The 15,096-nt window shown below is 24.9% G+C and overlaps 1 protein-coding gene across 2 annotated transcripts in view; it reads right to left on the bottom strand.

The window, feature by feature from the left end:
- Positions 1-15,096, bottom strand: part of LOC117178058 (protein dopey-1 homolog) — a 178,781-nt gene that overhangs the window by 114,029 nt on the left and 49,656 nt on the right. For both annotated transcript variants that reach the window (XM_033369267.1, XM_033369268.1), the window contains exon 8: positions 6,302-7,565. In XM_033369267.1, the coding sequence (XP_033225158.1) occupies positions 6,302-7,565 (1,264 nt within the window). The remainder of the gene's footprint in view (positions 1-6,301; positions 7,566-15,096) is intronic.

Below are 15,096 nucleotides of genomic sequence, written 5' to 3'. Positions count from 1 at the left end.
CTCCTTGTTTACCATGTGATTCACAGTCTACTCCTGACCATATTTCGAATCCGCCTTTCAGCACGCCGTTTTTTATGTCTTTAGTTTCGCATCCCTTTTTAATTGTTTAATATTCATATTTTTTGTTTGAAATTCAATTAATTGGTTGAAAACTCGTATTTTATTTAAAAAATAAATCTTCTATGCTGAAAGATCATCTTTTTTTTGAAAACTTAATTAATTGATTGAAAATCCGTCTTTTTCAGTAGAAAATGAATGTTCTATATGTTGAAAATGGATCTTTTTTGTTAAAACTGTAATTAATTCGTTAATAATTTTGTTGTTGTATAAAATGAATCTTCTATATTGAAAGTTAATGTTTTTTTGTTGTTGAAAATTCAATTTTTTGGTTGGTAATTTGTTTATTTCGTTGAAAATTCAATTAACTAATTAAAAATTCGTCCTTTTTCTTAGATAATTAATCTTTTTTTCAACATTTAATAAGATGGTTAGAAATTAATTTTTTTTGTAGAAAGTGAATCTTCTATATTGAAAATAAATACGCAATTCCAGAGTTTATTCAATTCTGAATAAATAATATTTATCCAGAATTGCATTTTTTTTTTAAACAATTTTAAGGTAATGAAGAAAATATCGGCATTTTTAACCTATTAATTGAATTTTTACAACAAAAAAAGAAATTTTCAAGAAAAAAGATTATTTTTCAAAATAGAAGATTCATTTACTATAAAAAAAGATGGATTCTCAACCAAATGAATGAATTTTCAAATAAAGGTGATTTTTCAACTAAATAGTTTGAATTTTCTACAAACAAAAAATTAAAATAGAATATTCATTTTCGACAAAAAAGACGAATTTTTATACATTTAATTAAATTTTTAACAAAGACGAAATTTGAAACAAATCATTCGATTTTCAACAACAACAAAATTAATTTTCAATATGGAAGTTTCATTTTCTACCAAAAAAAAAAATGAATTTTTAACCATCTCATTAAATTTAAAAAAAAAAGATTAATTTTCAAAGAAAAAAGACGGACTTTTAATCAGTTAATTGAATTTTCAACAAAATAGACGAATTTTCAACAAAAAAAAACATTAGCTTTCAATATAGAAGATTCATTTTATACAACGACAAAAAATGTTAAAATGTTGAATTTTCAACAAAAAATATGATTTTTCAAAAAAATACTTGTATCCTCAACAAAATATATGAATTTTTAAACTATTTATTGATTTTTTCACAACAAAAAAATGATTTTCAAAATTCAAGATTCATTTTCTACCAAATGAGACGATTTTTCAACTAATTAATTGAATATTCACGAATAAAGATGAATTTAAAAAAAATAGAAGATTCATTTTCTACCAAATACGACAAATTTTCAACCAATTCATTGAATTTTCCTGAAAAAAGAGCAATTTTAAAAATAAAAGATTAATTTTCTATCCAAAAAGACGAATTCTCAACCAAATAATTGAATTTTTAACAAAAAAGGTGATTTTAAACCAAATAATTGAATTTTGAACAAAATAGACAAATTTTCAACCAAAAAATTGAATTTTCAACAAAAAACATTAACTTTAAATATAGAAGATTCATTTTATACAACGACAAAAATGTTAACCAATTATTATATTTTTAACAAAAAAGATTCATTTTCAACATATAGAAGATTTATTTTCTGCTAAAAAAGATAATTTGTCATAAAAAAATCACTTTCTACCAAATAAGATGAAATTTCAATGAATTAATTTAATTTTCAACATAAAAGATGAATTTTTATAAATAGAAGATACATTTTCTACCAAAAAAGACGAATTCTCAATCAATAAATTGAATTTTAATGAAAAAATATCAATTTTCAAAATAAAAGATACATTTTCAACATAGAAGATCATTGTGCACAAAAAAGTACGAATCTTCAACCAATTAATTGAATTTTAAGAAAAAAGATGAGTTTTCAAACAAATAATTGTATTCTCAATAAAATATATGAATTTTTTGACCTATTAATTCAATTTTTAAGAAAGAAAGATAAGTTTTCAACATAGAAGATACATTTTCTACCAAATGAGACGATTTTTCAACTAATTAATTGAATTTTCACGAATAAAGATGAATTTAAAAAAATAGAAGATTCATTTTTTACCAAATAAGATGAATTCTCAACCAATTCATTGAATTTTCATGAAAAAAGAGCAATTTTCAAAATAAAAGATTAATTTTCTATCCAAAAAGACGAATTCTCAACTAAATAATCGAATTTTTAACAAAAAAGGTTATTTTAAACCAAATAATCGAATGTTCAACCAAAAAATTGAATTTTCAACAAAAAACATTAACTTTCAATATAGAAGATTCATTTTACACAAGAAAAAAATTTTTTTAACAAATAATTATATTTCTAACAAAAAAGATTCATTTTCAACATATAGAAGTTTTTTTCTGTTAAAAAGGGCGAATTATTAACCAATTAATTTAATTTTTAACAAAGAAAGATGAGTTTCCAACATAGAAGATTTATTTTGTACAAAAAAGAACGAATTTTTAACCAAGTTACATTTTCAACAACGAGGATGAGTTTTTAACCAAATAGTTGTATTCTGAATAAAATATATAAATTTTTTGACCTATTTATTGAATTTTTAACAAAAAAGATTATTTTTCAACATAGAAAAATCACTTTCTAGCAAATAAGACGAACTTTCAACTAATTAATTATTTTTCCATATAGAAGATTCATTTTTTATACAAAAAAACATCATTTTTAACCAATTAATTATATTTCTAATAAAAAAGGTTTATTTTCGAAATATAGAAGATTCATTTTCTGCTAAAAAAGATTAATTATTAACCACTTATTACAATTTTTAGCAAAAAAAAAAGATGAGTTTTCAAACATAGAAGATTTATTTTGTACAAAAAAATGAATTTTCAATAAAAAAGGATGAGTTTTCAACCAAATAGTTAAATTTTTAACATACACTATTCATTTTCCACCAAAAAATACGAACTTTTAAACAATTAATTAAATTTTCAACAAAAAGGCTTCATTTTCAACATAGAAGATTTATTTTCTACCACAAAAGAGAAATCTTGAACCAAGCAATTGAATTTTCCAGAAAATAGTTGAATTTTCGAAATAGAAAACTCATTTTATACCAAAAAGACAAATTCTCAACCAAATAATTGAATATTCAAAATGGATGTTTTTTTAACCAAAAAAAGATTAATTTTCAACGAAAAAGATGATTTATCAACCGAACGGTTGTATTTTTAACAAAACAGATGAATTTTTAACCTATTAAATGAATTTTCAACAAAGAAGATTGATTTTCAACAAAATAGTTGAATTTTTAACGTACAATATTAATATTTTACCAAAAAAAAGACGGATTTTAAACAACAACAAATTTATTTTGTCACATAGAAGATTCATTTTCTATAAAAAAAGACGAATTCTCAACCAAATAATTGAATTATTAAAAAAAATATTCTCTACAAAAAAAGACGAATTTTCAACAAAAAAAATAATAAATATTCAACAACAAAATTATTTTTCCATATAGAAGATTCATTTTCTAAAAAAAAAATTTTTAACCAATTAATTATATTTTCAACAAAAAATTCGACTATTTGGTTGAAAACTAATCCTTTTTGCTGAAAATTCTTTTTTTTTGTACAAAATAAATCTTCTATGTTGAAAATAAATCTTTTTTGTTAGAAATGTAATTAATTGGTTAAAAATGCGTCTATATTGTAAAAACTTCAATTAACTGTTCAAAAATTCGTCTTTTTTTGAAAATCAATCTTCTATATGTTGAAAACGAAATCATCATCTTTTATCTTGAAAAATCAATTAATTAGTTGAAAATTCGTCCTATTTGGTGAAAAATGAATCTTGCATTTTAAAAATTCAATTGTTTTAAATTTAACTTTTCTGGTAGAAAATGAATGCTCTATGTTAAAAATTCATCTTTTTTGTTAAAAATTTAATTCTTTAGTTGGGAATTCATCTTTTATCTTGAAAATTCAATTAATTAGATGAAAGTTCGTCTTATTTGGTAGAAAGTGATTTTTCTATGTTGAAAAATAATCTTTTTTGTTAAAAATTCAATAAATAGGTCAAAAAATTCATATATTTTATTGCGAATACAATTATTTGTTTGAAAACTCATCTTTTTTTCTTAAAATTCAATTAATTGGTTGAAGATTCGTACTTTTTTGTGCACAATGATCTTCTATGTTGAAAATGTATCTTTTTTCATGAAAATTCAATTATTTAGTTGAGAATTCGTCTTTTTTGGTAGAAAATGAATCTTTTATTTTGAAAATTGATCTTTTTTCATGAAAATTCAATTTATTCATTGAGAATTCGTCTTTTTTGGTAGAAAATGTATCTTCTATTTATAAAAATTCATCTTTTATGTTGAAAATTAAATTAATTCATTGAAATTTTGTCTTATTTGGTAGAAAGTGATTTTTTTATGATGAAAATAAATCTTTTTTGTGAAAAATTCGATAAATGAGTTAAAAATCCATATATTTTGTTGAGAATACAACTATTTGGTTGAAAAATCATATTTTTGTTAAAAATTCAATTATTTGGTTTAAAACTCGTCTTTTATTTAAAAAATAAATCTTATATGCTGAAAGATCATCTTTTTTTGACAACTTAATTGATTGAAAATCCGTCTTTTTCAGACAAAAATGAATCTTCTGTTTTTCTAAATTCATCTTTAATCGTAAAAATTCTATTAATTAGTTTTAAAATCCTCTCATTTGGTAGAAAATGAATCTGGAATTTTGAAAATTAATGTTTTATTTTTTGTGAAAAAATCAATAAATAGTTTAAAAATTCATGTATTCTGTTGAGAATACAAGTATTTGGTTGAAAAATCATACTTTTTGTTGAAAATTCAATTACTTGGTTGAAAATTCGTCATTTGTTTGTACAAAATAAATCTTCTATGTTGAAAACTCATCTTTCTTTGTTAAAAATTGAATTAATAGGTTAATACTTCGCCTTTTTTAGCATAAAATAAATCTTCTACATGTTTAAAATGGATCTTTTTTGTTAAAACTATAATTAATTGGTTAATATTTTTTGTTGTGTAAAATGAATCTTCTATATTGAAAATTAATTTTGTTATTATTGAAAATTTAATTATTTGTTTCAAATTTCGTCTTTGTTGAAAATTCAATTAATAGGTTAAAAATTCATCTATTTTGTTGAAATTGCAAATATATTTTCACTTGAAGTGTTAGGAATTTTGAATGTCAAAAATACTTAAATTTTATTTGAAAGAATCTATTTTTTTCTTTTTTTTAGTGTGAAAATCATATTTTTTGTTGAAAATTCAACTATTTAGTTCAAAACTCATCTTTTCTCTAAAAATTTAATAAATTGGTTAATAATTCGTCTTTTTTTAGCATAAAATGAATCTTTTTTGTTAAAAATATAATTAATTGGTTAAAAATTATTTTTTTTTAGAAAATAAATCTTCTACATGGAAAATTAATGTTTTTTTTGTTGAAAATTAATTTTTTTTGTTGAAATTTCGTCTTCTTCGTTAAAAATTGAATTAATTGGTTAAAAAATAGTCTTTTTTGGATAAAAATTCACATTTTTTTGTTGAAAATTGATTTAATTGATTAAAAATCCGTCTTTTTTGGTGAAAAATAAATCTTCTATGTTGAAAATTAAGCCTTTTTGTTGAAAATTTAATTAATTGGTTAAAAGTTCGTATTTTTTGGTGGAAAATGAATAGTGTACGTTACAAATTTAACTATTTGGTTGAAAACTCATCCCTCTTGTTGAAAATCTAATTACTTGTTTGAAAATTCGTTTTTTTTTTGTACAAAATAAATCTTCTATGTTGAAAACTCAATTTTTTTGCTAGAAATTGTAATAAGCGGTTAATAATTCATCTTTTTTAGCAGAAAATGAATCTTTTTTATTAAAAATATTATTAATTGGTTGAAAATTCATTTTTTTTGTTGAAAATTCGTCTTATTTCGTCGAAAATGAATCTTGTATTTTGAAAATTCATCCTTTTTCTTGAAAATCCAATTGTTTGAAAATTCGACTTTTCTGGTAGAAAATGAATCCTCTATATTAAAAAAAATGTTTTGTTGCAAATTTGTCTTTTTGTAGGTAGAAACACATAGAATTTCAAATTGAATTTTGGACCGCGACCTAGTTTATCATTACAGTTAATAAAAATTCATTTTTTTTTTACTATTGAAATGGGTAAAAAGCGATTGCAAAAAATTAAGAATTAAAAAAAAAACTCACGATTTTCGCAGGCTCCGAGTCATCACAAATGAGCATGACTCGATCAAAGACTTCATTGAGAACATCCTCGACGATGCTGATTGCACTCGAATTACTAAAATAATCCTCGGCCGTCGTGCTCGGCTCAAGTTCCCCCTCGTCGTCGCCCATCGTCCAACTCGGAATTTCCGTGGTCGCCTCGAAGCTCCCAACAATGTCATTCATATCATAACCACTGAACTCGTTCGACGTATTCTGATACTTCCCCTTCAAAATCGTCCCAGCAACTTCCTTCGCACTCCCGGGCATAATCGTCAATTCCTTCTTGACAATAGTCTTCGACTTGGCCGCAACATCCGGACTACTCGAGTCAAAACTATTCGCCAACGAGTCCAAAGATCCGATCTCGCCATTTAACTGCTTCAAATCCTTCGCCTTCGACCTCAAACTATTACTCGCCGTCTCGAAGAGACTCTCGTCCAAACTTCCGGTCGATCCCTTGTCAAACGGCTTCTTGAACCTCTTCGCGTTTTTCAGCAAATCCGAGTTGGGCACATTGATTCTCTTCACCTGGACCTCCTCCTCCGAGTCGTTGGAATTCTCGTTATTCAGGGAGAGAGGATTCACGAAGACGGATATCCGCCTGTTTCCGGATATGCTAGACGGCACCTCAAGCTCCTTCATTTCATTCCTCTCGGTGACATAGCGATGTCCATTTTCACTAGTGGTCAGTGTCGTCACTGCGAAAATCCGCTTCACCTTGACAGGATTGATCCTGTTCTTGCCCTTTCGCCACCTCTTGTCCTCCTCGGAATTATTGCTCACATGGTAAATGACATTCCCGTCGACGGAGCTAATCGCGTAAATATTCGTCGCGCCTTCCTCCTCCTGGAGTTCCGACTTCTCCTCGAGGTCGCCCTTCGTCAGGACGATGTTGCTGTGCTGAATGCTGACATGTAGAACGCTCATTCGACAGGTCGATGGATCGAGGAGCATCAGCAGAACTGGGGTGACAATTCGGGAAATGTCGCCTCGGACTAAACTGTGCAGCAACCAGGACTGGGATTGCAACTTGAGAGGCGAATTGTCAGCGAGCTGTAAATTGTCGAGCATTTTTAATAGAGACTTGTCGAATGTTCGGAGACATCCTCGCAGTCTCGGATTTGTCTCAATTTCTCTGCCGAGATGCCAGAGCATTGAGAACCTGTCGAAGGCCTCGATCTTCTTCTCCATGTTGTCACTCATCAGTGCTGATCCAATCACATCTTCAACAGCATCACACGATCTGTAAGAAAATTATTATTTCATAAGGTTCTGGTGGTTCGGAAACCACCTTAAGCTGTAGCCCCCCCCCCCCCCCCCCCCCCCCCCCCGCGTGTACTTTACTGCAACCCAGTGCGTCGATGATGAGGTAAAAAACCAGGATTTGTCCAATATGTCGGGGCACACTGCTCTCATCAGATCACTTGATTGCATTATAAAAATGCGTCCGTGACTGACGATATATACCGGGAAAGCCCCGTGTTCAATAATCAAAATAAAATCCAACTCTAATCAAAAATGCCTTCGACATGTTCGGCAGTAACCATCTTAAGCCTGTGACAACATTTTAAATATTAATAATCCAGGGTGACTATTTTCATCGAAGAAAAAAATTCCCGGTCATTTCACGGTTTTTCCCCCGGTTCGCAAACCATTTTTCCCGGTCAATAAAATTTAAAAAAAAAAGCCCCCAGGCCTCACAGCTCCTATGGAATAACATATAGGGACCAAAGGGTAATTTTTCTCACGCTTATAGGGTACTTTTTCAAGTTCAAGGTGAGCTTTAAAGAATTTAGGATGAATTAAATAAAAACTTTGACAAATTTTAAAAGCCATTCAATTTAATAGAATAGATTTGGATCACAGATTTGGGTAAAAAATTAATTTTTAAACTGAATATTTAAATATTCAATTTTCTTAAATTATATTTGTTAATTTAAAAATGTATTTATTTCGCTAAAAATTAAACTAATATGTGTTATAAATGTTGTCTTTTTTTAGTTAAACATTCGTTCTTTTACAAAAAATTTATCTACTTTAGTTGAAAATTCAGCTATGTGATAAAAAATTCATGTATATACAAAAAACTAATCTTTTTCGGTAGAATATTATTCTTTTAGTTTATAAATACATTTTTTAGCTGAAAATTAGACTATTTCATTTTTGGTTGAAAATATATCTTTTTTGATTGAAGTATCAACCATTTCGTTGAAAATTCATGTATTTTATTAAAAAATTGTGTATTTTTATTGAAAAATCATTACTTTTGTCGAAAAGTGAACTATTTTTTAAATTAGTTTTTCTTTGGCTTACAAATTTATCTTTTTTAGTTGAAAATTTTACTATGAGGTTAAAATTTCACCTTTTTTTAGTTAAAAATTAATTTCTTTCGATGCAAATTAAACTATTATGTTAAATAAATGTTACACTTCGTTGAAAATTAGGTTTTTCAACTGAAAATATAGATATACAATTTTTGTTTCAAAATTTAACTATTTTGTTTTTAAAAAATTGTTCTCGGTTGCAAATGAATCTTTCAAGTTGAAAATTCGTCTTTTTGGTGGAAAATTATTTGTTTAAAAATCCATCCAAATTATTATATTTTATTGGAACTTCATTTTTTTTATGAAACTTTTTTTTTACTGAAAATTGTATTATTTCATTTTTTTACTGAATATTTATCTTTTTTAGTTGAAATTTCAACTATGTGCTTGGAAATTCATGTATTTTGAAGAAAATTCGTCTTTTTCGGTAGAATATTCTTCGTGTTTGTAAATTCATTTATGTGTATGAAAATTTATATATGTCGTTGACATTTTTTTCCTTAGTTGAAAATTTATTTTTTATGATAAATTTATCTTTTTTAGTTAAAAATTTAAAGATGCAGTTGAACGTGCATCTTTTTGGTAGAAAATTATTATTTTTAACTGAAAATTAAACTATTCAATTTTTTGTTAAAAATTTGTATTTTTTTGTTGAAGATTCATAAATTAGGTTCAAAATTCGTCATTTTGGTATAATATTATTCATTTTGTTTGAAAATGTACAGATTTGGTTAAAAAATCGTTTTTTGGTAGAAAATTAATTTTTTTAACTAAATATTGCAATATTCAATTTTCTTAAATTATATTTGTTAGTTTAAAAATTGATTTATTTTTTTTGAAAATAAAACTAATATGAGGATTAAATGTGTTTGTATTTTGAAAATTTATTTTTTTACTGAAAATTGCTTTGCGTCACAAATATGAAAAAACTTAATTTAATTCAGTAAGTTTGAAACGAGAATAGAAAAAATAAAGTGAATTCAAAAGAATTCAAGGCCAGCTTAGAAATAATTTAGAATCAATTAAATAAAAACTTTCAAAAAATAAAAATAGCCTGTGAATGAAGTACAATTGATTAAATTTAGAAGAATTCAAGTGAGTTAAATAAATTCAAGAGTTCCCGAGGATTAAAAAGAATTCAGGCATGTCACTAAAACTTGAAGGAATTTAGATGAATTTAAGGGAAATTTGAAGAATTCGATTAAATTCCTAAAAAAATCGAGCTAAATTAAAAAGAAAAAGCATTTAAGTAAATTTAATTAATTTAATTTTTAACTATAAAACGTAATTTGCGACTGGATAATTAAATTTTGAAGAAGAAAAATCATCAACCAAACAAATTAATTTGTCAATATTCAATTTAAAATATAAATTTTCAACCGAAAATAGTAGAATCGAAATTTCTTTTAAAGAAATTGGTTTTTGACAAACTGAAAAGGAATTTTTTTTAAATAACTGAATCCTTAATGAAAAATATTAATTTTCAAATAAGAATATTAATTTTTTTACAAAAAGTTATGAATTTCCTACAAAATCAAAAAAGTTTCAAACAAATACATGATTTTCATCTAAAAACTATCATTTTTTAACCAAAAGTAATATGAGTAGATTTTATCATTATAGAAATTAATTAACATATGAAGCTTCAATTATGAGCTTAATATTCAACGAGAAATGGGATAGTGCAGTTTTTAGTTCAAAAAATAATTTTCAACTCAAAGAAATGCAATTAAAAATATCAATAAATTTTTAACCAAAAATGAAAAGTTAAATTTTCACTTCAATAAATTAATTTTGAAAAAAAAAGAATTGTTAGAAAAATTGTTAAATCCTAATCAGCAAGAACAATGTTCAAACAGGACGATTAATTTTCTACTAAAAAATACGAATTTTTAACAAAATCCATACATTTTTAAACAATTAGTTAAATTTGTAACAAAAAAAATTACACTTTAATTTAAAAAGTTAATTTTCTACCAAAAATGTCATAGTTGAATCGTTCCGGAAGGGAATTATGTTGTCTTTAGATTAAATTTTAAGAGAACTATTTTTTCGTCATAAAAAAATTCTCTGTTCAAAAGATTAATTTTTAACCAATAAGATTAATGTTCTATAAAAAGGACGAATTTTCAACCAATTACTTGATATTTAAACTATAACGGAACAGTTTTTTTAAAATTTGTTGTTGAAAATGTTCAACAATTTAGTTGATTTTTTTTCTATCTTGACTAGAATTGTTTCTTGGTTAAAAACTCACCTTTGCCTTTTTGGGTGGAAAAAAACTTGCTTTTTTGGGTGGAAAACTCAACAATTTTGTAGATATTTTTCTTTTTTCTTTGTTCGTTCTAGAGCTTTGCGCTCGATAATATATGCATATATGCATATATACATCTACAACTGTAATTTGGTAGTTGTGAATTATCTTTTGTTAAAGCTCCTTTGTTGAGGACTCAATTATTTTGTTTAAAATTTGTCTTTTTTGTTTGCATTCGACTACTTGGTTAAATGTCAAACTAACTGAGTAAAAATGGATCTTTTTTGGGTTGCAGATTCACCATGTTAGTTGAAAATTTAATTCTTTTGTCGAAAATTCTTTCTTGGGTTGAAAATTATTCTTTTTTGTTGAAGCTTTCTCTAATTGTTTTAAGGGTGAACGACCTTTTACAAATTAATTTTTTTGATTGAAAATTAATTATTTTAGTTAAAAATTTATCTCTGATTACAAATATAAAAATTTTCTTGAAATAGATTTTTTGGTTCAACTCAGCTGTGGTTGTTTTAAAATAATCATATTTTTCAGTTTTTGGTTGAAAATTTATCTACTTATTTAAAAGTTCAACTATTTTGTTAAAATTATATGTTTTTGGATGAAAAGGTAACTATTTGGTTGCAAATTCGTTAATTTTTTTTGAACTGAAAATTAAACTTTTTCATTTTCAGTGTAAACGGTTTTGTTAAAAATTTGGCTTTTTAATGAAAGATTTGCATTTACAACCGACTAGTTTAATTTTTAACTAAATAGTTAAATTTTCAACCTAAAAATATTCATCTTTAACCAAAAAGGGATGCATTAAAAAAAAGAATCCTCAATGGAAACGTAGTGGTGGACATCTTCAAACAAAAAGAAAATATTTTCAAGAAAATATTAAAATTTTCAACCAGAGTTGAATTTTCGAACCCGTATGTAAATTTTCAACAAAGTAGTTGTATTTTTAACCTGCAAATATGGATTTTCGATAGAAAATGTATTATTCGATATTTCAATGAATGCAGATGCTGCCAAGAGATGCACTGTAAAAATTAGGAAAAGAATTTTCAATCATAAAGATTAATTTTCTATGAGAGATTCGAATTTAAACCAAAAGTAGCAAAGTTACTTTTTCACAAAAAAATTAATTTATTTCAAAAAAAAAGAATTTTCAAACAATTTTTCGAAATTGATTTATAAAAATTGTGGTGTAAAAATGCAAAGTTCATTGTTTAAAGAATATGATTATCTTCAACGTGAGTTACAAAATTGTAATTAATGCTATTCATCAATATTAGGTGTAAATTAAATTTTAATAAAAAAGCTCATTTGGAATAAAATAGTTCAATTTCATTTTGTACCGAAAAAAAATAAAATTCGTTGAAATCCTATTATAAAAGATTAATTACAGTTTCAGGTAAAGAACTCATCCCCTGGTGTCTTCTATTATTTTATACTAATATTTTGTAACATTCATCAAATATGTAAAACATAGAAAAGATAACCTTTTGATTTATTCTTTTTCATAAAAAGACAAATAGGCGCGCGCAAGATTGCTAATTTTTTGTAAAATCTCGTAAAATATAATTTTTTGTTGACGAATCTGAAATATTCAAAAATCTTTTATAATTTTCTTCAAATTTGTAAGAAATTTTTGAAGATTTTGAGCTTAATTTTTTACATTTTAAACGATTTTTCCAAATTTCAAGAAAAATTGCATTAATTCTAAAATATTTTCAGGAATTCAAAAGGATTTGCATAGATTTAATATATTTTAAACCTTGAAAGCATTTCCGAAAACTTCGGGAATATTTATAATTTTTTCTGAAATTATAAAAGCCATAAATAGATTTTGAAAAGGCTAAAATTTGTCCAATAATTTGTAAAATCCTGTAAAACGAAATATATATTTTTAAATCTTCTACATTCTTTTTTTGGCATATCTGAAATATTTTAAAAACTTTCCTAATTGTCTCATGAAAATTATAAAATTAATATAATTCTAAAAAAAACTGCTGATACTTCTTTCCTTGTAAATAATTTGAAAATTTGTGTAACTAAGAAAATATAAAAAAAGCATTGTTCCGTTACGTCAAAATATTGTTTAACGTATTTTACTATTTTCTTGAAAATTTAACTATTTTGTAGAAAATTTACTTTTTGCTTAAAATTATATTTTTGTGTTGAAAAATGAATTGAAATATTTTCTGGATGAAAGTTCCACACATCAAAAAAATTTGTTTTTTTATTATAAATTCATCTGTTTTAGTGCAAAATTGATCTTTTTGGATAAAACTGCAACTATTTGGCAGAGAATTTAACTACTCAGTTAAAAAATAATCCTTTTTGGTTGAAAAAATTCGTCTTTTTGGATTGAAAACTCAATTTTTTTCGTAGAAACTTATTTTTTTATCACAAAAATTGATTTTTTTATATGACTAAGTTAACTAGAACCTTTTTTAGATGGAAACTCAATTTTTTTTGTAATAAAAAATTCTTCTGCTTTAAGATGAATTTAATATTTTTTTATAAAAATGCAACTATTTGCTAGAGAATTCAATCATTTTGTTAAAAAGTCATCCTTTTTGGTTAAATATTCGTCTTTTTGGATTAAAAATTCAATTTTTCTAGTACAAAATTATTCCTTGTTAAAAAATTCATAGCTTGATCGTGAAAACTCGACTAAAATCTTTTTCAACAGAAAATTCTAATATTTTTTTGAAAATGTATCTGTTTCATTTAAAACTTCATCTGTTATATAAATAATCTGTTTAAAACATTTGGCTGAAACGCTTTGTTAAGAAATTACTTTTTTTTGTTAAAGATTTATATTTTAACTTGAAAAATTATCTCGTTGCTTAAAAGTTTAATGATCTTGTTGAAAATTAATCTTTTTTAATTGAAAATTCAACAACTTGGGTCAAAGTTAATCTACAATGTACATTATTTTTTTATTTCAACAGAAAATGTACCTTTTCCATTTTTTTAGGATTGATATTTTTTAGTTAAAAATTCGCGTTTTTTTGTATAAAAATAATTTTTTTACTTTTAAATTTCCTTTTCTTGGGTAAAAATGCACCAGTTTCGTGAAAAATTAATTTCTCGCTGAACAGACAGATTTTTTGTTTGAAAATTGAATTTTTGTAAAGAAAATTTGTTTTCTGGTTTAAAGGTTCGATATTTTAGATAAACTTTGAATTATTTTTTTAGTGAAAAATCTTTATTTGTTGGAAATTCGTCTTTTTGGTTTTTTGCTTTTTTTTATTAAAATAAAAACTATGACACTTTTTCTTTGGCAATTTATTTTTTTAGGTTGAATATTCAACTACTATGTTAAAAATTCAATTAATTTGTTGAAAATTCTAGTATTTTGTTCAAGATTTATCTTTTAAAGTAAAAAAAAGCATTTTTTTGTTTGAAATAAATTATTAAGTTTTAAAATTTAAAATTTGTATATGAAACATTTTTTTATTTCACTTATAAAATATTCTATGGTAAAAATATTATAAGATTAAAGTCCTGGCATTTGAATATTAATGATTTGAAATGAAAAATTAGTCCAAGAAAAATCAGAGAATTTTCAAAATGTCATGCGTCTAAATTACTGCTTTACATATTTTAAATTCCGGAATATGTCTGAGTTAGAAAATAATTTATATTCAACCGCTGATATAACCTGAACAATAAAATTATTGTTAAAAATCATAAATTCTTAAATTCACTTAAATTCTCCTAAATTCTGTCATATTCTCGTTTATATAACCTGAACCTAAATTCTCGGGAATTTTCAGAACTCTAAACAAAGTTACTACTAGCGCCGCCGCATGGCCGTTTTCAAAACATGGGCCATTTTCAACTCTCGGTGACAGAAGGCTGATTGAAACTTTACATATTTTGGTGAAAATTAGTCTTTTTTGTTGAAAATTATTTATTATTGATAATAGATTTTATGCTTTCACGATGATTCATTTTGATAAAAAGAGATATTTTGGGTTTCACTCGTGTAAAAAACTACGAATTGTTTGCCGACCATCCATCACCCATCTCAAAAACAATCGGTCATCAACTCCCTTGTATACAGAGCTGTCTCCATAACAGAAAAAGATAACTTACAAAAGGAATTACAAAACGTTAAACAAATGCTAATACAGAACGATTACACAAACAAACAAATTGATAAATCAATAAGAAAACACACTCAA

Source organism: Belonocnema kinseyi, chromosome 8 (genome assembly GCF_010883055.1).
Source record: "Belonocnema kinseyi isolate 2016_QV_RU_SX_M_011 chromosome 8, B_treatae_v1, whole genome shotgun sequence".
Lineage (NCBI taxonomy): Eukaryota > Metazoa > Arthropoda > Insecta > Hymenoptera > Cynipidae > Belonocnema > Belonocnema kinseyi.
Note: the sequence above shows the minus strand (reverse complement) of the source record. Positions and strands in the feature narration are given on the sequence as shown.